We start from the raw sequence: 22671 nt of genomic DNA, 5'->3' as shown, positions 1-22671 counted from the left end.
GAATAGGATGTGCCCATGGATGGAATGCAGGGCTGTGAACAGGCACCACCACCTACGAGTACTTTAAATAATATTTTCTCTCTACTTCCCAAGGAGCTGTAAGTTTCCTCCCCAGAGTTCAGATGCTAGGGACTTCCATACCATGAGGTTGATAGAGTCACTCCTCTTGTATTAAAACCACAGATCAACCAGTAGCAGTTACAGGGGGGTAAAGCAATCCTGTCAGGCCAGAGAGAAAATGGGTAAGAGATCGCAAGGTAAACAAGGAGTAGACATTTTTGACCGAAGCCATAATGGGTTGTCAATCACAGTAACTGACAGACAGCTCCCAGAGGAGGCAGGTTCAGACCCATTAACAAGTAAACTGTTATTAGTAAAGTTTGCTTAATCAAGGTTATTGGCCCTCACTTGTGTGGTGCATCACATAGTTAACTGAGTGCCATTGCTTTTGGATGGTGCTAGATTGACAGCATTAAAGGCTGAAGTCTTGTGGATTATCCTCAGAACAGAAAAAGCACTGGCAGCAGCACTGCAAGTTTCTGTCTGCCAATGTGCCACCTCCCTCCGTGAGAGAGTATTTCAGTCTCTGTACCCATTTAATCCTTGGCCTCTCTGCTGAGACTCCATAATTGTTGCCAGTTTGGGGAATGTGAACATCTGTCCACTGGGAAACAGACTGAGACCAAACATTTCATCCAATCCACAGTTGGATGCTAACAAGCTTTGTTCATCACCAATCTGTTCCGGATTCACATTGCTGGAGGTGTGCCCTGAATGCAAGGAATGCTCTGAGTAATTCCGTGAACCACAGAAACCACAGCCCTTTAAGTAAGGCTTAAAAACTTCATGGTCTTGGATTTAAAAATAACAGCGTTTGTTTTGCTTTTATAAATCGACAGATCATCTATTATGAGAGATGGATCCAAAGCCATAAATCAAGACTGCACAGCTGCTACAGCTCCAAAAGATGCAGGCAGATTAACAGAAGGGGAGAAAGTTCAGACAAGCAGGGTAACTGCAGCAATTCCTTTTAGAGTAATGAAATATAAAATAAACCTGTCATTGCAACAGGAACTTACACTAAGATCCTTAGCTGGTGTAAATCAGCATAGCACTGCGCAAGTCAGAGCGACACCAGTTTGCACCAGTTGAAGGTCTGGTCCTATCCAACCTTATTGCGTGTAGCATCTTTCATACCAACCATGTTCCCAAAAATGCTTTATAGAGCTAAAGTGTAGCTAGAAAATTTGAATAAAACAGCAACAGAGGGAGAGAAAATTGTAGAGATGAGGAGGAAAGTCTTTCCATTATGATGGGTGGAGAGATACAAGACTGTTTCAAGTGGCTTGTGCTGCAGAGGGAACGTCTTGAGTCAACTGGGGGGAAGTTGTGTGAAGGGACAGGTGAGACAAGTGACAGGAGACACACAAGGTCGGATAAGGTTCATGGAGGGCAGCTTATCCCTGTCCTGAAACGTGTGGTTAGAAGTGCTGTTGTTACTCTTCCATGGCTGCGAGTGAAGGCAGAGATGGGGCTTGTGGAGCTCAAGAGCAGGGGATGTGCGTTAACCCAGGTGAGAGGATGTAGGCATGGATGAGGATTTCAACAGAAGTGGAGTCCAGAGCGCAGTATACCCAGGCTGTGTGGGGGTGATGAGGAGGAGACTTAGGAGATGTGGGAGGGAAAAGAATAGTCAGGATCAAAGGTGTAAACCCAGTTACAGAGAACAGAGGTAAATGGGAGGTCTAAGTCCCAAAGAGGTTTTTTTTTTGGAGTGGGGGAGGGGAAGTTGTTTAAGGAGCGTTGTGTCCAAGGGAAGCACATTCAAAAGACGTTGCTTTCACCTTAAGGGCCAGACAGCGATCCCTGCACTCCTGCTGGTGACCAGTTACTCACATGACTAGTCAAGTAATCACTCACCAATGGGAATAAAGTGGATCATAATATCACTCAAAGAGATAGTAAAATTCATTACTGCAAATAATGACACTTTCAACCCAATAAGCATTTGTACATTGTTTGCAATCACTGGTTAAAGCCTTGAGCTTGGTCAACATGGCTTCAAATTATTCATCCTGCATGGATAGGACAAAGAGATTAATGAGGCTGTCATGGCATGCGATGCGTAACATAGAACATACACCATCCAGCATTTCTTTGCTTAGGAACAGACAGCGTTACAAGCCTGACCCTTCTTTCTCTCCTTCTTTTTGATTGCTTCACTCCAGGTCAATATTTCCATTTATCTGGACTACCTGAGGACCACAGGGCCTCTGATCTGTTTGTACATTGTGCTCTTGTTTGTGTGTCAGCAAGCTGCCTCGTTTTGTCGCGGTTACTGGCTCAGCATGTGGGCAGATGACCCTGTTCATAACAGAACGCAGCAGCACACAGAGCTGCGAGTTGGAGTCTTCGGTGTTCTTGGAGTCCTTCAAGGTTTGCTTGACCCGGTCACCTAATTCTTCTGCATATCATTTGCCTCCCTCTTTCCCATTCCCAGGAAATTTTCCCATCATTCCAACTTTGGCTTGTCTTACGGGTGCTGGGCTCTTGGCAACAAACTAAAAGGCTTGGCATGGGATCTAAAAAAAAGTTCTGACTCACATTTGCACAGGGTGCACTGATTTTTTGGGGTGGGATTTTTTTGGTTATGGTATCTGAACAATATTCCCAGTGTCACTGCATAAAACTCTGGCTTGCTTGTGTGTGCACTGAGTTCTTCTCTCTAATGTGCATTGCAACTGTGCACCTTTAGCCATCTTGCCTCTCTGTCAGAACTGTGATCTGGTGCCCCTGAAAAAATCACCTGTTGCGGGCGATTATGATATCAGTTTCACTTTTCCATCTCTCCCAATTTTATTCACTACTCCCTCTTTATCCCCCTCCTCTCTCTTCCTCTTACCCCTTCCCATCCTCTCTTCACTCAAATCATAACTTAGCCAAATTAAAATCTCACTTCGCAATGAGAGCCAGATTTAATCTTTTTACCACCCTAGGCCTTTTGGATCTAAAAAGCTGTTAGAAAAAGGCTGCCAAAATGTGTATTATTTGAAATGTGTACATTGTTTAACTCTTCTCCTAATCAAAAATAGCTAAAATGTTTTGCTGAAACTTTCAACAACAAAAAATAAGTTTAGGGCAGAAACAAAATCTGAAAAATGTAAACCCAAATGGTGAAAGTTTTGAACCAGTTAAAACAGGGGATTAGAATAGAAACTGTTAGGCAATCTTAAATATAGCGCAGTCCCTGCTGTAATAGTGAATTTATGGGAGTCTACCGACTCAAGAGAGTTAACTGGAATTACTCTGAATTAAGTTATTTGCACCATTCACTGGAGAACAGAAGACTTCAATCTTCAGGGCTGTTTGGTAGGAGACAGAACTAACTGTTCAATCAAATTTACACGTGCTGATGCCCATTCTATGGCTATTCTGCAGATACAATAGCCATACAACGGGCTCTGGAGTGACTGTTAGGCCACGTCTACATTACCCACTGGATCGGCGGGTAATAATCGATCTATTGGGGATTGATTTATCGTGTCACATTTAGACGTGATAAGTCGATCCCCGAATTGAGCCTGTACTCCATCTCAGCAGGAGGAGTAAGCGGAGTCGACGGGGGAGCCGCGGTGGTCGACTTGCCGCCATGAGGACGGCCAGATAAGTCGAACTAAGATACTTTGTCTTCAGCTATGCAAATAGCATAGCTGAAATTGCATATCTTAGATCAATTCTCCCCTCCCCCACCACAGTGTTGACCAGGCCTTAGACTGTAAACCGCTTGGTGCAAGGATTGTCTTTTTGTTCTGCATTTGCACAGTGATGAGCACAATGAATTCCTGGTTCGTGACTGGGGCTCCAAGGAATCAACTCAATATAAATAAATAAAAAAAGTAATAATAATAGACCAGCACCTTCCACCAGCACCAAAGTCACATTCAACATGCTTTCAGCTGAGAAATCTGAGTCTAGGTTGACACACTTCCCTTCCCTTCCGTTGCAGCCGTTGGCAAATTCGGATCGACCGCAGCCGTCCTGCTAGGAGGAGTGATTGCATCACACAAGCTCTTTCAGCAGTTACTGGAGAATGTTGCCAGATCCCCGATGATGTTCTTTGAGCAGACACCCATCGGAAACTTGCTGAACCGATTCTCCAAAGAAACCGATGCCATCGATTCCGTTATCCCCGATAAACTGAAGTCCCTGCTGGGCTTCTTGTTCAGTTTACTGGAGATCTACATAGTTGTTATAGTGGCCACGCCAATAGCAGTGGTGGCGATATTGCCACTGACAGCACTGTATGCTGTGTTCCAGGTAGGATTTTGAGATGTGGCTGATCTAAGAACCCGACACACCCTTTCCTACAGAAACCTGCTCCCATTGTTTAGACTAACTTGAACCAGACCTTTTTGAGGGGCTTAGATTTTCAGTCAGTGTTTTTTCACCTCTGATTTCATGCTGGAATCAAAACCACCAGTGTCTAATCTTAAGAGTCTTCCCACAGAATCCAGGCTCCCAGTAGCTGCCTCCAAAGCCTTACTAGAAGGCCTGAGATATCATGATGGTTTTAAGTGGAATTTCTGTGGAGATTCCTGATTGACATCAGTGTAAAGGAGATCAGACTAAGGCCTGAAGTGTTTTTCCTCTTCTTCAGTCTTCCTGTGCCACTTTTAACATAAAACGTGCCAGAGAGGCAGATGCTTTTCAAGGCACCCATTTATTCTCCCCGTCTGGTTCTCTGAAATGTCAAATAACTTTGCCGGGAGGACTGGGGGCAGAGGAGGAGGGTGGTCGGGGGAATATCAAAAGTCTTGAGTACAGTATTTGTAACAGAAAATTAAGATCAGTCTGTTTTGCTACTTTAATGAATAAGGCAGGTAAAGAACAAGGGATTCTTCATGAAATCCCATCTGAGCATGGAAGGATAGGATTGAAGCAGTCAGTACAACTCTGCAATTCCGTTCACACCATGGAATTCTGTGATCAGTGTACCGGTCACACAGGACATAATGAAATGGGGCAGGAAATCATCTGGCCCGTCACAGTGCTATGCACCACTACAACAGACTGTGTTTTCTAGAGAACTCTGCTTGTCCTGGTACACACAGTCTGCAGCAAGACACCCTGCTCTCGGGCATAGCTTGTTGTATTAGGTGAATGGTTCTCCTAAACTGTAGGTTGCTAAGCTACTGTCTTGAACTAGAGACAAAATTTAAGAGATCAGGAGAGATTTTAAAATGGAGGAAGAATAGAAATGATGGGTGAGATCCTGACCCCTGCTCCCGCTTAAAACAGCCAGAACCAGGGCTTTTAGGACCCCGAGATTCCCCTGATGCAGGTATGTGGAGCACAGCCCTATAGCTGCTCTCCAAGGACTCTTTCACAAATCCTGGCATGGGGGCGTGCCAGGGATGGGATTGTAGCATGTAGCACGGTGGAGATTCCAGGTAATGCTGCAGCCCATAGGGCAACCTGGAGAGGCTGCCGGAATTTAGACAATGTCCCCACGGGCTCAAAGGCCTCCTTATACCTCACCCAGGCTACAAGTTCTGCGCCACAGTATCTCACCCAACAAACACATGCTGCTTGCACATTAGGTTTTATAACATCAGGTTAATGTGCACCGCTGTATTTTTTTGCATCATTTCTAATTTTCTGAACATGATCGGTTCCCCTGATAAATTAGCCTAGTGGGGGAAACACACTGGTAGTCACATACCCTTTCCATTTCCCTCTGTCTCAGAACTTCTACGTTGCCACCTCCTGCCAGCTGAGACGCCTGGAAGCTGCGAGTCGCTCGCCCATCTATTCCCATATTTCAGAGACGTTCCAAGGGAGCAGCGTGATTCGTGCTTACAAGGAGCAACCGAGATTTATTTTACAGAATGATTCCAGAGTGGATGAGAACCAGAGAACATGCTTCCCTGGGGTCGTCGCTGACAGGTATGCAAATATAGGGGATTCAATTATGTTATTCTCATGAAGCTATAGATTAAGTGCAGCCCTTCTGCCAGGTGGAGTCGGCAGCAACAAGGGCTGGGTTCAGTGTCTAAGGGTTTCTCTTAACAAAAGACAATAGAACCAGCTTGGAGTCTCCAGTCAGTAATCTTGAAAGCTAAACACCTCCCACAGTTGGTGCCTCTAAGTGGCAGTACTTCCCTTCTCGCCAGCATTGAGTCTGTGTACAACAAAATACAACTTTGATTAAAAGGGAAAAGAGAGGCCAACATTAATCTGGGAAAACACCACAACCTAAACACAAAAGCATGTGACGATACACAAACACTCACCCCACAGTGTGTTGGGCAGCATCCTTTGCCTCAGTTTCTCTCCTTGTGGTGTGAAAGTCTGTGACCCAAGTCCCAGGGGAGACAACTGAGGTCACTCAATTAGGATGAACAGCAAAAGAATGGGGCAGACAATCCCCAAAGCTGGTGGATATTCCAATGCTTTGATTCACTAACCCAGCACAAAACAACTTCTATAATACCTCACTGGTTACCCAGAAGCCAACAACACAGTTCCCTTAAAGCAACCCAGCCTTAGGCCTCCACCCAGACACCCAAATCAAATATGATGAGGATTACTGTAAATATTATTCATCATATAAAAAAATTCTATCAACCCCAAAGGATCAGACACATTACCTCCCAGGTTAATGAATATTCCGGATCTTACCCATATACACGCTACAGCCAATTCTTATTAACTAAACCAAAATTTATTAAAAGAAACGAGAGAGTAGTGATTAAGAGATCAGTATACATACAGACAAGTACAGTTCTTGAGATTAAATTCATAGCAGAGATGGTGAACTTTGTAGTTGCAAAGAGTTCTTTCAGAAATAGTCCATAGGTTATAGTCCAATGTTCATATTCATGATGATTCCAGATTAAGACTGGAAATATCAATCTTGGGTTTAAACTTCCCCTGCATGAAGCATCAAGCAGATCTGAGATCCAAAGGATTGGGACCCAAGGCATCTTTAAACGGTTTCCAGCCTTCTTTGACGGGTCGGAGTCCTTCGGCGAATAATAGGCAATCATGGAGATTTTGAAGTAGACCTGTTTCTTAAACATTGCCGGTAATTAGCTACACAGATTAACATACGGCAATTGCCCATTTTTCCACCATTCGCAGATTACTTGCTATACATTTCAAAGAGAGATGAATACAGTGATGTTACTATGTTTACAGTTCATTTAAATGTTAATATGTCCTTTTGATCTCTGAATCCATAGCTACAGTGACAGACAGGAACATCCTACAAGAAAAAAGTACACACATACATTTAGTATCACCTCCAATTCTCTAACAATACAGGTTTGCATTTCAAAGTTCTAGCCTATCTAGCATGTAGTGGCCCTAATTACCTTTCACATACTTTTTTAACACGTCTCTAATGGTTGACTTTGGGCCATTTATCCTGCAAGCTGCTTAATCCTTTCTGGCCACATGTCACACTTGGTATAAGATCCGTTGCAATTATATAACAGTGGTAGCAACCATGGTTTTGCATGGTCATATTTTAATCAGATAATGTCACAAAGTCCAACAAACAAACGTCCCTTAACACACCACTCCCTTTCCCTCCCCAGCGCCCCACTCGTAGTTGGTGGTCTTTGGTTAGCGAAGACCCAGAGTTCAGAGGTGCATTCATGAGGGGGGGGTTCACCACTCGCTGCTGCTGCTGCTAGTCGCCTCCCACTGCTACCGCTGTCTCTCTGCCACCACTCTCACTGTCCCACCACTCCCCGTCTGCCGTCTCGGTGCCGCTGAGCTTCTGCAATGTCACATTCTGAGGTTCTACCACTTCACCCAAGCTCTCAGTGATTTCAGCAGGTAGCAGGGAACCTCACTGCCAGGGCAGTTTCTGTGTTGCTATTACCTGTTCCCACACAAGGTCCAAGGCTTAAGCTTAGCCTTGCTCAGCAGTGAGGACAAGCTTTAGGAATCACCACTTGGAAACAAGGACTCTTAATTGAGTCTAAGCTCTGTCATTAAACGCTGGAGAGGGGAAGGTCAAAAAGTGTCTAGGACTCTCGAGGCAGCTTCCGCGGTACCAGTTAGGAACACTTGTCCTCGTCCACTCATCACTGGAATTTGGCATCCTACCCCCCTGCTTAGCAAGAGAGGTTCAGTTTAGGGTGACCCCCTCAATCAGGGCATGCTAAGCACAGTTCTGTTGCCCTTTACTCATACAATAAGGATAACAACATTTCATTATCCCTGCATTTGAATACTACAGTGATTTGTAACACAAACCAGCCAAAATTGATCATTTTGGCAAAGCAGCTCCATCATGCTAGGCACCGAGGCAGAGCAGCCATGTCTATGCAAACATGCCCTGCTCCTGAAGACTTCCCTCCTCCCTCCACCCCAGCAGTGCATCACTAGATGTCGGGGTGGGGTGGGGGCGGGAACTCCTTCAGACCCAGCTTACATCAGAACTAACACCAAGGGAAGAGCCATTCATTGCTGGTGCCAGGCTCAGAGCAACAATGTCAGGCTCGGAACCAAAGCTGCTCACCTGGTGGAAATGATAGACCAGGGGTCAGCAACCTTTCAGCAGTGGTGTGCCGAATCCTCATTTATTCACTCTGATTTAAGGTTTCGTGTGCCAGTAATACATTTTAACATTTTTAGAAGGTCTCTTTCTCTAAGTCTATAATATAGAACTAAACTATTGTTGTATGTAAAGTAAATAAGGTTTTAAAAATGTTTAAGAAGCTTTATTTAAAATTAAAATGCAGAGCCCCCGGACCGGTGGGCAGGACCCGGGCAGTGTGAGTGCCATTGAAAATCAGCTCACGTACTGCCTTTGGCACGTGTGCCATGGGTTGCCTACTCCTGTGATAGACTCAGGCTACAGCGGAAGAGCCATGGCATAGTGCATGGGGTATTTACAGACCAGCACTGCTGTCAGTTCCAGAGGCTTATGTAAAAAAGCCAACCCTAGCGGTTATGTAAAAAAGCTAACCCCATGATCATAATGACCTTATTTAACACCCTTTACCAAGAAGGCTCCAAATACATTTTACAAAAATAGTTGCAGGCAGTATATGTAATTGAGAGGAAACGAGAACATAAAGAAAATGGAGGTGGGCTAAATCCTCTCTTCTCTGCTTGTAGGTGGCTTGCTACAAACCTGGAGTTTCTAGGTAATGGTATCGTGTTGTTTGCAGCCCTGTTCGCCGTGCTTAGCAAAGCACATCTTAGTCCAGGGATTGTTGGCTTTTCCATTTCGTGTGCTCTTCAGGTAACTCAAAGCAGCAGTGCGTGATTTTACCATCTCATGAGAAGGGACTGTCAGGTTACAGATCATTTTTTAAAATCCTTACCTGTATCATAAATGACTTTATGGGTCCAATCCTGCAGCCCTTACTCATTTGGATTCGCACATAGATTGCGAGCATCAGGCTCTAGAGAATTAAAACTGGAAGAATTTTAAAGAAAGACTCTAATTTCCTTTCCACTAGTTGTGCCGTTTATGTTGGACATTTCTCAGCTTGGACAATGAGAATAGATTAGCCAGCCTCCTATTTTTAAGATTTCCTAGGCAATAGCAAACTCTCAGGGTATGTCTACACTACGAAATTAGGTCGATTTTATAGAAGTCGATTTTTAGAAATCGATTTTATACAGTCGATTGCATATGTCTGCACTAAGCGCATTAAGTCGGCGGAGTGCGTCCTCACTACCGTGGCTAGCATCAACTTACAGAGTGGTGCACTGTGGGTAGCTATCCCACAGTTGCCACAGTCTCTGCCACCCATTGGAATTCTGGGTTAAGCTCCCAGTGCTTGATGGGGCAAAAACACTGTCACGGGTGGTTTTGGGTACTTGTCATCAGTCTCCCCTCCGTCCGTGAAAACAACAGCAGACAGTCGTTTCGTGCCTTTTTTCCACGCAGACGCCATACCACAGCAAGTGTGCAGCCTGCTCAGCTCACCGACACCGCCGCTGTTGTGTCCTGGGTGCTGCTGGCAGCAGACGGTGCAGTAGGTCTGCAAACCATCATCATACACCACTTCCGCTGCAACTCTGCTCTGCTGCTATTGCCTCGATAGCAAATTTTTCCATGTTTTCTGTCATGGGCTCCCGGATACGTGTGTTCTTCCTCGGGAAATATACACGGTGGTAACCATCGTCCTCCACCGCTTCCGCTGCAACTCTGCTCTCCTGCAGATGCCATACCACGGCAAGCATGGAGCCCGCTCAGCTCACCACTGCTGCTGTGAGCATTGTAAACACCTCGTGCATTATCCTGCAGCAGGTGCAGAAACTGCAAAAGCAGGCAAAGAGGCAACAATAGCGCGATCACGATAGTGATGGGGACTTGGACACAGACTTCTCTCAAAGCACGGTCCCTGGCAATTTGGACATCATGGTGGTAATGGGGCAGGTTCATGCCGTGGAACACCGATTCTGGGCCTGGGAAACAAGCACAGACAGGTGGGACCGCATAGTGTTGCAGGTCTGGGATGATGCCCAGTGGCTGCGAAACTTTCGCATGCGTAAGGACACTTTCATGGAACTTTGTGATTTGCTTTCCCCTGCCCTGAAGCTCAAGAATACCAAGATGAGAGCAGCCCTCACAGTTGAGAAGCTAGTGGCGATAGCCCTCTGGAAGCTTGCAATGCCAGACAGCTACCAGTCAGTCCAGAACCTCCCATTCGGTCCATGCTGGAGCTCTTTTGTGCTTCTGGGACTCCATGGTCACCTGTGCTGTGCTGATCAGCTCGCCATGCTGGCCCAACAGGAAATGAAAATCAAAAGTTCCCAGGGCTTTTCCTGTCTACCTGGCCAGTGCATCTGAGTTGAGAGTACTGTCCAGAGCGGTCACAGTGGAGCACTCTGGGATAGCTCCTGGAGGCCAATACCATTGAATTGTGTCCACACTACCCCAAATTTGACCCAGCAAGGTCAATTTTAGCACTAAACCCCTCACTGGGGGGGGGGGAAGTACAGAAATCGATTTTAAGAGCCCTTTAAATTGACAAAACAGGCTTGGTCGTGTGGACGGGTGCAGGGTTAAATCAACCTAACGCTGCTAAATTCGACCTAAACTCGTAGTGTAGACCAGGGCTCAAGTACCCACACAATTGTGCAACATTTGAGTTGCAAATACTGGAAGGGAATTTATTATTTTAAACAAGATGCTTCCATTGACTTTTGAAAAAAAGCTTGGAAATATTTTTATTCCTTTCCAGACTTCCTTATTTTTTAACCTCAGTAACTCTGTCACTGTTATTTATAGAATATAGGACCTTACAGAGAACAAGTCTCAAATACCGTATTGTCCCAAGTATAGGCCGCACTTTTTTCCCCTAATTTAAGTCTTTAAATTAGGAGTGCGGCCTATAATCGGGATCTTGAAAAAAAAACAACAATAAAAATACTTTAAATCCCAGCCGCGGCGGGGAATCAGAGCGCTCTGGGCTGCCTGCCGCGGCGGGGAGCCCAGAGCCTTTTAAATCCCAGCCGCGGCCGGGAATCAGAGCGCTCTGGGCTGCCCGCTGCGGCGGGGAGCCCAGAGCCTTTTAAATCCCAGCCGCGGCCGGGAATCAGAGCGCTCTGGGCTGCCCGCCGCAGCGGGGAGCCCAGAGCCCTTTAAATCCCAGCCACGGCCGGGACTCAGAGGGCTCTGGGCTGCCCACCGCGGCGGGGAGCCCAGAGCCTTTTAAATCCCAGCCGCGGCGGGGAATCAGAGCGCTCTGGGCTGCCCGCTGCGGCGGGGAGCCCAGAGCCTTTTAAATCCCAGCCGCGGCGGGGACTCAGAGGGCTCTGGGCTGCCCGCTGCGGCGGGGAGCCCAGAGCCTTTTAAATCCCAGCCGCGGCGGGGAATCAGAGCGCTCTGGGCTGCCCGCTGCGGCGGGGAGCCCAGAGCCTTTTAAATCCCAGCCGCGGCGGCGGGGAGCCCAGAGCCTTTTAAATCCCAGCCGCGGCGGGGACTCAGAGCGCTCTGGGCTGCCCGCCGCGGCGGGGAGCCCAGAGCCTTTTAAATCCCAGCCGCGGCCGGGACTCAGAGGGCTCTGGGCTGCCCCAGCCGTGTCCCCGCCACATCCACCGCCGGCCCCGCGTACCCGCCTCCGCCGGCCCTGGCCTCGCGCCGCCCGGCTCCAGCCCCGGCCACATCCCCGCCCCGGCCCCAGGCCCGCCTCCTCCGGCCACGTTCCCGCCTCCCCTGCCACCCGGCTCCACCCCGGCCACGTCCCCGCCTCCCCCACCGCCCGGCTCCAGCCCCGTGTACCCGCCTCCGCCGGCCCCGGCCTCAGGGCCGCCCGGGGGGGGGGGAAGGGGGCAATTTGCCCCCGGGCCCAGCAGGGGCCCCCACGAGAGTTTTTCGGGGCCCCCGGAGCGGTGTCCTTCACTCGCTCCGGGGGGCCCGGAAAACTCTTGCGGGGCCAGGCGCAGGAGCTTCCTCTGCTCCTGGTCTTCGCCTGCGGGGGGAGGGGGGGTAACCTGGTGAGTTACCGCCCAAGCGGGACCCGTCGCTGAAGTGCAGCCCGGTCTTCGGTGGTAATTCGGCGGCAGGGGGCCCTTCCGTTCCAGGACCCGCCGCCGAAGTGCCCCGAAGACCCGCGGCGGGGCCTCCCGCCGCCGAATTACCGCCGAAGACCGGGCTGCACTTCAGCGGCGGGTCCCGCTTCGGCGGTAATTTGGCGGCGGGGGCGCCCCGCGGTGGGTCTTCGGGACACTTCGGTGGCAGGTCCCAGAATGGAAGGGGGCCCCCCCCCGCCGAAGACCCTGGGCCCCCGGAATTCTCTGGGCGGCCCTGCCCGGCCGCACATCCCCCGCCGCCCGGCGCCAGCCCCAGCCGCGCGTCCTCCGCCGCCCGGCGCCGTCCCCGGCCGCGCGTCCCCCGCCGCCCGGCGCCACATCGCCCGTCCCCGTCCCCGCGTCCCCTGCCGCCTGGCTCCGGACCCGGCACCGCATCCCTTCCCGGCCGCCCTACTCTGGCCGGCCAGCTACCTGGCTCTGGCCGTCCGGCTCCCGCCACATCCTCCAGCTCTGGGCTCCGGCCGCGTGACTCCTGCCCCGGCCCAGCATCCCGGGGCTCCTAGCTCCAGCCGCGGCCGGACTGTAGTGCCGCCAGCCACATCCAGGCAGCGCAGTAAGGGGGCAGGGAGGGGGTGTTGGAGAGAGGGCAGGGGAGTTCGGGGTGGGGGGGTGGATAGGGGTTGGGGGGGTTAGAGGGCAGGGGGATTGAATAGGGGCAAGGGTCCTGGTGGGGCAGTTAGAAAGGATCAGGGGATGGAGGCAGTCAGGGGCAAGGGTTCCAGGGGCTGTCAGGGGACAAAGAGAAGGGGTGGTTGGATGGGGCAGGGGTCCCTGGGGTGGGGGGAGGTGTCAAGGAACGCGGGGGGTTGGATGGGTCAGGAGTTCGGGGGGGGGGGGGCCATGATTCCTAACCCTAAGAACATTTGCTAATGTTGTTGATTGTTGTGCAGGGGAGAGGGTGAGAACTGTTCCCATCAGTCTCCTTGTTATCCATTCCTTTTCCCTTCTTTATTTACAGTATAACTACAAAATAGTTTTCAATATTTCTGAGTATGTAACATATGCCCTCAAAAGCAGGACTACCAAAAGTGATAAAAGTGTTAAAAATACTGGTACATGTCTTCCTATTCATTACATAAAATACTGTTTTACTGTTCTACTGTGTATATTTTCTTTGTTAAAAAAAGTTAAAAATTTAATTTTTTTAAAATAGCACCAAACTTTAAGGGTGCGGCTTATAATCAGGAGCGGCCTATACTCGGAACAATACGGTACATGCAACATCCATCTTGTTCCTTTGAATTTAAGCTTAAATGGTCACTGTAGTTTAACAGCCAAATGGTTTTCTTCAGTGTTTATTTTCCATGTTCATGTAACTAGTCACAGATTATCTTGAATGGTTTTCATGTCACTTTTAAGAGCTGGAAGTTTAACATAAGACAGGCAGCAACATCTAATTCTTTGTAACTTGGCACCGAGGTAGCCTCAGGGTGAGCTGGCAAGGCTCCTCCAATGTGGCCTGGCAAAATTTTCCAGAAAGGCCTGGTGTCAGGAGGATTTATTTTATCTTGCAAAACAATTTGCAGACAATCTCTTAATTGTGAAAACAATCTCTTGTGAAAACACTGGGCCTGATCCGACAAAGTGCCAAGTACTTTGTAAGAACAGGGTCAAAGTCGGTATTTCATTTCTAGCCAGTCCTCTTTCCTTTTGTAGATAACGGGCATTTTGAACTGGATGGTGCGCTCCTGGACAGAAATAGAAAACAACATTGTTTCTGTGGAGAGAGTGAGAGAGTATTCAAAAACTCCAAAAGAGGTAACTAGCCAACCATTGTTCTTACCCTTTGAACTGGAATTTGTCACAAACCAGATCAGCAATTTTTCTATTCTAAGGACCAACACCTCCCCGTTTTAATTCCCAGAGACCCGGTTAGGTTACTTTAAAATAACTAGGTGTTCTTTATAACCTCTGCTCAGTTTATGTTCTTAAACCAGTGAAGCTGTAGTTGTCATTTTTTTAAAAGTATAATTTATTAACAGTTACCACACCCATGGAATGCACTGCAAGGTTTTATCCATGTTTAGAATAGGGACTAATTGTGGCATCTCATATCTGATGTTATAAGTGTTGACAGTTGCTGGCCTTTTAATGACTGAGACATTTCTTTTATGCTACATAAACAATAAAAATGAACAGGTACTATCTCTTCATGTTGATCATATCACCATATAGATTGAACTGAGCGTGGCAGAGCAAATAATTAGAACATTTAGTATGGTTTCCTGCTAATGTAATTAATCTGACATGCATACAAATGCTTATCTCCAAACTTCAGTTAATAAAGTAATCTGGATCTTTGTATAAAGCAACTAATTTCAACTTCAACAATTCCTTTATGAAGAATAAATGCTGCCTCTAGAGAAACTTTTAAAGAGAGGGATCCAGAAGGAATTTTTGCACACATGCTCTGAGAAGTTTTCCATTTTGATTATAGCCATATTACTTGATGACTTAACCCAGCTTAAGAAGGTGCTGTTTGTTTCTCTTTTACACAGGCTCCCTGGACTCCTGGCAGTAATTCTGCAAGTCAGGCTTGGCCAACTGAAGGAGCAATTGAATTTAGAAACTATGGTGTGCAGTACAGGCCAAATTTAGAGTTTGTACTAAAGAACATCAATATAAAAATAAACGGGCAAGAGAAGGTAAGCAACGCCATTTATTTCTTTGGAGCTGCATGTGTGAACAGTGCTTTAGAATAGGCAGCCGTTGCTAATCCCTGTCTCAAAGAGTTTAAGGTTTGAAGCAGGGCCTGCTCTAGACCCCAGCACGCCAAGCGCGCGCGTGGGGCAGCATTTTCCCGGGAGGATGGCAGGCGGGTCTGGTGGAGAATCCGCAGTCATGTCCACCGGAGCCACGGGACAGCGGACCTCCCGCAGGCATGACTGTGGAGGGTCCACCGGAGCCGCGGACCAGCTGCAAGAGATCCCGTGGAGGCGCGGGACCGGCGCCCGGCAGCGCGCCCCCTGCGGCGTGCTGCCCTGCTTGGGGCAGCCGAATTCGTAGAGCCGCCCCTGGTTTGAAGACACAAAAGCTACACTGAGGTAAACATATAGTACGTTTGGCCTTCACAGTCTCCTAGCGCACTAAGGAACCCCTTCTTAATATAGGGCTTTGTTTTCAGTTTTGATACTGTGTGTTAGGAATTCTAGTGAGTCAGATCCTGTTATTTTATAGGAGGTTGGCAGAGCAGCTCTAAAGGAATTTGATGTTTATTTTAATCTAATGTAACATCAAAGCTCCTTTATATTTGGCAGCTATTCTGGTTTTTCTCCATTAAGGCAGGGGTCTCAAAGTCCCGGCCGTGGGCCATCTGCAGCCCGAGAACCTCCCCACTGCAGCCCGCGGAGGAGAGACGCATGCAGCCACACTGTTGGCAATGTTTGCTGCAGGTGCCATCCCCTGCAGCTCCCATTGGCTGGGGAAGAGGGACAATAATACCATCACTAGTCGCCGGGCAGAATCAGCATCATTAACTGCCAGGCAGAGTCAGCCATGGAGGCAGCATCACCTTTTTCCCCACAATGCATAAAAACAAGTCAAAATTCTGAACACAGCTCTCTGATGCACACCTTGCTGCAATCCTGAAGGTTTCAACTGCTCAGTCCCTGAGGCCAAACATCAACAAAACTGAAGCGTTGCCAGGTGTCTGGCAAACACTAAAAGCTCTCTGGCAGGCGAAGAAGAATTGTATAAAGCTGTATGGCAGTTTTATTATTCCTATGAAATTCAAAATAAAAAAAACACAATATAAATGTTTTCTTTTCTGAGCACCATCTTCAGTGACATTATTGGCCTGCTGGGAGGATTTGAGGACTGGTTCTGGCCCTAAGGTAAATTGAGTTTAAGACCCCGGTTTTATGGCTTGTAATGATTTCCCTCTGTAATTAAACAATGTAAAAGTTCCCTATGGGTTGTTACCCAACTCTAAGAATGTTAGGTGAATATTATGACAACGTGAGGCCAAAGGTTCTTGGAGAAATGGTCAGATCCCTTCAAGTCACACGTGTCCCAGTCCTAATGACTATGCTGGAATCCATGTGGCTGATCATGTGTACCACCAGACTGTAACCAAACGCGATGCCAATTCATGCCCATCCTCAACAGCTATTCCATGAGGCTGCAGTGGAAAGGAATTAAATCCCTGGCCTAGGACAGGAAAGATCGGCAGATATTGCACCCAGGATCTGCATAGGATAGGCTGTTTGTCAATCACAGATCCACTTGTCTTCTCCACCATTAACGCAAAGGAATAGTGCCTTTACTTTGTAATCTGATGAAAGATATTGGATGGCTTTCAAAGGAGAACAGCAGATGAAGGGAGATTAGCTTGTAGTTGAAAATGCACAGGAAAGTTATAAATCCATGTGTCAACACCACCACTGTATCCAGGGCGTCGAACTGCAGGAATAGGTGCTTAATGGGGTGTTTTTCTCTGACAGATATGGTCAAAGGCTGGACAAATTTAACCAGTGGTTTGTTACCTGTCAATTCCAGGGTCCTAAAATTTAACTATGGCTATGAGCCAAATAGTGTAAAACATACAGCCTAAATTTTCATTGTATTCTTTTAGATTGGCATAGCTGGAAGAACAGGAGCTGGGAAATCAACTCTTGCCATGGGTCTTTTGAGATTAATGGAAGCTGCAGAAGGCGAGATCTTAATTGATGGAGTGAATATTGCCCAAAGAGGCCTCCAGGATCTTAGAGCCAAAATAACTATTATCCCCCAGGTATGAAGTTAATTTCTAAGGCATTTATCAATTCTGCAGTGTATTTCCATTAATGTCCATGACATGCAGGAAAGCTTAAGTGAGTCACAGAGAGATAAATTCATTGCTTTTAAAAAGGGAAAAGTAACCACTGTAGCCACACTGTCTGATCTTCCACATAACACTGGCTGTAGCATTTCACCCTGGGATTCCTGCAGTGGAAGGAAGTTAAGGAGCTGTGTTGTTTTGTAACAAATCATTTCAGGAATCCTTTGTGCTGTCTCTATACCCAGGATCCAGTCTTGTTTGCTGGTTCTCTACGAATGAACCTCGATCCTTTAAACCAGTACTCGGATGAAGCCATCTGGACAGTTTTGGAACTGATTCAGCTCAAGAACTTTGTATTGGATCTGCCTGATCAATTGAACCATGAGTGCTCGGAGCGAGGGGAAAACCTGAGGTACCATAAATACAGAAAGAGAAAGGCAGTGCACATTGTGTTTGAGGGTCAGAGGGTGCACAATTAGTAAACATTCCTAAATGAGGATAATAAATTTAAACAGAAAAATCTAATTTAGTAAAGCACAAAGCAATAGTCAGCACAGAGCAAACTTGCGGTAGCAGTATAATCCTTAGCACTGTGGAATTGCTTAGATCATAAATTCTCTTGGGGGTAGGGGCAGTCTGTTCTGTGTCTGTACAGCACCTAGCGCCGTGGGCTCCTGGATGCTACTGCAATACAAATAGTCCCCTTGTTTCTTTGGCTTGCTTCATGCTGCTATCTGCAGTGCTACCAGATAGCTGAATTAAGAACAGATCTGTTCTCTCAGACAGTGTTGGTAGTATGGTGTCTACACGTGTTGCACATCTGGCCCCTCGCTCTTGTCCCCAGACCCAGACCAGGTGCACGCCTAACATTCCCACCCTCCTTCCCCGCTGCTTTGCTGCTTTCAGACTCATCATTGCTTTGAGCAGGGGGTTGCACTAGAAGTCTCTTCCAACCCTAATCTTCTATGATTAAACCCAAGGAAAAGCAACAGCCTGTTTGTTCACCAACTGCCCTTCTTGCTTTCAGTGTTGGTCAGAAGCAGCTTGTTTGTTTGGCCAGGGCACTCCTGCGGAAAGCCCAAATCCTGGTGCTAGATGAGGCCACCGCAGCAGTGGATCTGGAAACTGATCTTCAGATTCAATCAACCATAAGGACTCAGTTCAAAGAGTGGACCGTGTTAACAATAGCTCACCGTATAAACACCATCCTAGATTACGACAGGTAACCTTTCATTGGTGTATTTGTTCACATTCATTTTCACAAGGACAGCAGAAGACAGAGGCAAGCTTTATAAACTGGACAGACCCCATAGCATTTTAGAGAGTGACATCTCCTTGGAACCATTTACGTCTCATTTCTGTCTATTTCTTGTTTACCCCACTCAAGATTCTGCCTTAGGATGGGCCTTCTCACCAGTAACCCTGGGTTAATCCGAGGGAAAATGAGATCTGTGTCCATTTCATGCTCTGTAAAGCCCTCTTTTGTCCACTCACAGATAAATCGTTACTGCTGAATGTCTCCTCATTGGAGCTCCTCTCCCCTGCTCAGATACTACTCAGTGATTTGGAGTTAAACCAAAGAATTAAAGACCAGATTTACTCCATTCCTAGTCTCTCCAAGGGAGTATCCCATAAGTAGTAGCTCTCTTCAGAGGGGTGGAACTGAGGCATGCTCTAATAATAGTAGCTTAGATATTGTTTGAGTTCAGTGTGACTGTGGTATATCCTAGTGCTGACATTTCTTTTTTAATATTCACAGGATTTTAGTCTTGGAAAACGGTCAGGTTGCTGAATTTGATTCTCCAGAGAAATTAATAGCTCAGAAGGGATTATTCTACAGACTGGTTGAAGAATCAGGCTGTGTCTGATTGTCACCCAAGGAAGACACCAGCACCATCTGAGAGAACAGATCTGTTCTTAATTCAGCTACATCGGTTTGGCTAGAAAATGCCTGATACTTATTCAAATCTTATTTGAAACTGAGCCCCAAACTACACTGGATATGTGAAGGGAAATTGCCTTGGTGTATTTGGAGAATGATACATGTATGCCTGTGCATATCACATGCTATAGCTGAGATGATGGCTACGGCGAATGAGTTGTTTTCATGTTCAGTGATTGGAATATATTAAATTATGGTTGCAACTGAATGTTAGTTACTGAATTTGTGGTCACTCTTGACGGAGCGATGACCACTGTATAAAGTTTTATGCAGCTCCAAATTAATTGGCTTTGTTTTCAAAATGAAATACCAAAAACTCAGTTCTGTCCAATTACTCAGATGAGCCCATTAGAAATCTGGAGTAAGCATAAAAAAATACGTACTCACATCTTATGCAGTTATGGCAAAGTAACTGAGCTTTCCAATCAGCTCTGTTTAGAATATAAATAATGGTAAAATACACCTTGCAACATTTATGGGAGTGCTGTGGATTCCTAGGAATGCCAAAGAAATCATATTAGACAGGTAATGTTCTAATCGACAATGAATAGCATTTTAATTAGTAAATTAATACACAAGTGTTTTCAATCCCATGCACATTTTAATGAATGTTAGTCATTTTAAACATGTCCATAAAGCTCACCTAACACTCTCCCATATGAAATAAAAACTCATCTTTCACAATTGTAATTTTTTAATCTGTGCAGGTTTGTAGCCCAGTGGATCACAGAGGCGACCAGACTTTTGGAAACAGAACAGATATTCTGACTGGTTTGGCCGATGCAGCAGGGCAAAATACCACTAGGTCTCAAGAGTCTAAGTTGTAAGGAAAGGCTGAAAACGAAGGGACTTTGGGAAAAGGATTGATCATGGTGATGAAACACCATTTTTTAGATAAATACAAGTGCCTGATTTTATGACCCCACTGATGATGTGAACCAAAAAACCCCACTACCTAGACATAAATAAGGAACTCAAATCTATTGAACACAAAAGTTAAAGTGTATAAAGCAGTTTATGTACTACTGAAATTTGATTATGGCTTGAAGGTTGGGTGAAAAAGCAGGAAGGAAAGTTTGCCTAAGAAAGATGTCTCAGGCAAATAACTAAGAGAGATCTAGAGATTGAAAATTGAGTTATTTTGTTTTGTTTTCCAGCTTCAGAACAGATTTCTGTGCTGAGCACTATCTAGAATAGCTTCAGTGACCCAGGAATTACCAAAAGGATTTCACAAATGGAATGTTTCTTTAAAAGAAATAAAAAAAAGTTAAGTGTATTACTGTGCTGAACCCCAGAACAGCCTAATTAACAGAACAAAAAACTGGATTCCATGCATTGCTTATTTTTGCTTAACATTTAATAAACATAATGACATTTTAGACTAATTATCTTCCTTACAGGTTAATAAAGCTCTTTCAGAGCCTTGCAGTGTGACTATGACTATACTTCGTGAGCACAACCTTAATTTACCATTTCAGCTTAAACAATTGTATGAATATTTATTGCTCTGGAGATATGGCTATAATTGTTACATTTCCTCTGATTACAGAGTAGTTTACAGGCAGGAGGGATAGCTCAGTGGTTTGAACATTGGCCTGTTAAACCCAGGGTTGTGAATTCAATCCTTGAGGGGGCCATTTAGGGATCTGGGGCAAAATCAGTACTTGGTCCTGGCAGCAGCAGCACAGAAGTAAGGGTAGCAGTACCACCACTACCCTCTACAATAAATTTATGACCCCCCTGAACTCCTTTTTTTGGGTCAGGTCCCCTACAATTACAACACCCACGAAATTTCAGATTTAAGTATCCAAAATAATGAAATGTACGATTTAAAAAAATTCTGTGACCATGAAATTGACCAATATGGACCGTGAATTTAGTAGGGCCCTAGTTGTTATTCTTAATCTTACCAAGAAAGTCTGACATCTGCCTGACAATTTGCTGGGCTGAAAATCATTTATATGCAGGTGCACAACTTCCATGATTGCTAGTAGCTGCTCTTTGCCTGTAACTAAGGGAGAGAGATCTCCTTAAGTGACAGCACGTAAGTACTTTCTGAGACACAGAGAATCCAATGAAGACCAAGAGAATGTCCCATCTTCTATAGCAATCTCACCTGTTCAAACGAAAACAGTCAAAGGGGAAAATAAAAACACAGCATGGAGAACAGGGTTTTTAGAGTAACAATAGGCTTTTACATTAACATACAATGCCTTTTACCCTCACGGATTCCAAAGCCCCTTACAAACTATTACCTATTGATTGCATACTACCAGATTTGGGGTGAACAAGGGGAGGGCAGCCCGGCAGAACATCAGCTCAAAAGCAGGGCAAGGAAAGTAATTTTGTTTGTTTTTAACGAGGGCACTAGGCTGAAAGTATATTCTTCCAAAAAATCCTACCATCATGCAAAAGTAGACATCACACCCATTTTAAAGTGTTTTTTGAAAGAGCCTGCATCCCTCCATGTCAACTACATGGCATTCAGACACCCTTTTGTGCTATCCAGTTGTTTCTCAGATATTTGTCCCCAAATTTTTGTGCTGCTGAAATAGGTTTTCAAAGATTTGGTTACAAAGCATGTGCTTAAGTTCAGTGGAACTACTCACATGCTTGAAGTCGATATGTTTAAAGCTAAGCAGGAGTGCAGGTGCTTTACTGGATTGGGGCCATTGAGAACAGTTAAACAGAGCAGCTTCCCTCCTATTTAATGTGATACCCACTGTCCACATCGAAGCCTTTATCCACCATATGCAAGAAAAATTCAGCCGGATACTTCAGCGAGACAAATGACTTGGAGGGAAAAGAATTGTACCAGCAGGTTACATTATAGAAACCTCAAAAAGAAAACAGGGACTCGTAGCATTGTGAGCACCCATTGTACATGTATAAAACTTTTAGTAAACTGCAGCGAAGTGCATGGGGGACTCAAACAATAGGGTTACGAAGGCTGTTTCTGTATCCAATATGCTGTTCTCTGCTATAGACGTGTGCACTGCAAACACAGCAAGAGAAATGTGTTCACAAAGAAAAATTCAGCAGCAGGAGGTAATAGCTTGGCCTTTGCCCTCTTAGCCCACTGTGCTCTTGCTCTGGCCAACGGAGTGCTTAAGGAGGTCAGGGAGAAACAATCCGCAGTGGCATAACTAGCTGACACTTCTTCATCCTTCAGGATAATGAATGAGCCATGGATATCCACTGGATAGCTATGTAGCCTGTGCACAAAAGCATTAGTCTGACGTATGAAGAATGCATTTAGGGTTGCTGCTTTGTTTTTTAAACTTTACCTCACAAGTTATTTTCCTGCAGTCCTTGGTCATTATAAAAGCAGCAAGATAGATTTCACTTTCTGGGGAGATTATAAATCTGATCGCCTCTGATGTGCAGAAACCGATGAATTCTT

The 22671-nt window shown here is 46.1% G+C and overlaps 1 protein-coding gene across 3 annotated transcripts in view; it reads left to right on the top strand.

Moving 5' to 3' along the window:
• The window catches only part of LOC123343571 (ATP-binding cassette sub-family C member 6-like), a 54990-nt gene extending 34288 nt beyond the window's left edge, over positions 1-20702 (top strand). For 2 of the 3 annotated variants that reach the window (XM_044978715.1, XM_044978716.1), the window contains exons 21-31: positions 900-1011; positions 2229-2436; positions 4007-4317; positions 5747-5946; positions 9136-9262; positions 14224-14325; positions 15066-15212; positions 17141-17299; positions 17572-17738; positions 18354-18548; positions 19086-20702. In XM_044978715.1, coding sequence (XP_044834650.1) covers positions 900-1011; positions 2229-2436; positions 4007-4317; positions 5747-5946; positions 9136-9262; positions 14224-14325; positions 15066-15212; positions 17141-17299; positions 17572-17738; positions 18354-18548; positions 19086-19194 — 1837 coding nt within the window. In that variant the 3' untranslated portion in view covers positions 19195-20702. Of the gene's footprint in view, positions 1-899; positions 1012-2228; positions 2437-4006; positions 4318-5746; positions 5947-9135; positions 9263-9916; positions 10453-14223; positions 14326-15065; positions 15213-17140; positions 17300-17571; positions 17739-18353; positions 18549-19085 lie in introns of those variants that run through there. The other variant, XM_044978717.1, reaches the window with a different exon arrangement.
• Positions 20703-22671: the final 1969 nt, after the last annotated feature.

This window comes from Mauremys mutica, chromosome 11, assembly GCF_020497125.1.
Source record: "Mauremys mutica isolate MM-2020 ecotype Southern chromosome 11, ASM2049712v1, whole genome shotgun sequence".
NCBI lineage: Eukaryota > Metazoa > Chordata > Testudines > Geoemydidae > Mauremys > Mauremys mutica.
This window is presented reverse-complemented; position numbering and strand designations above follow the sequence as displayed.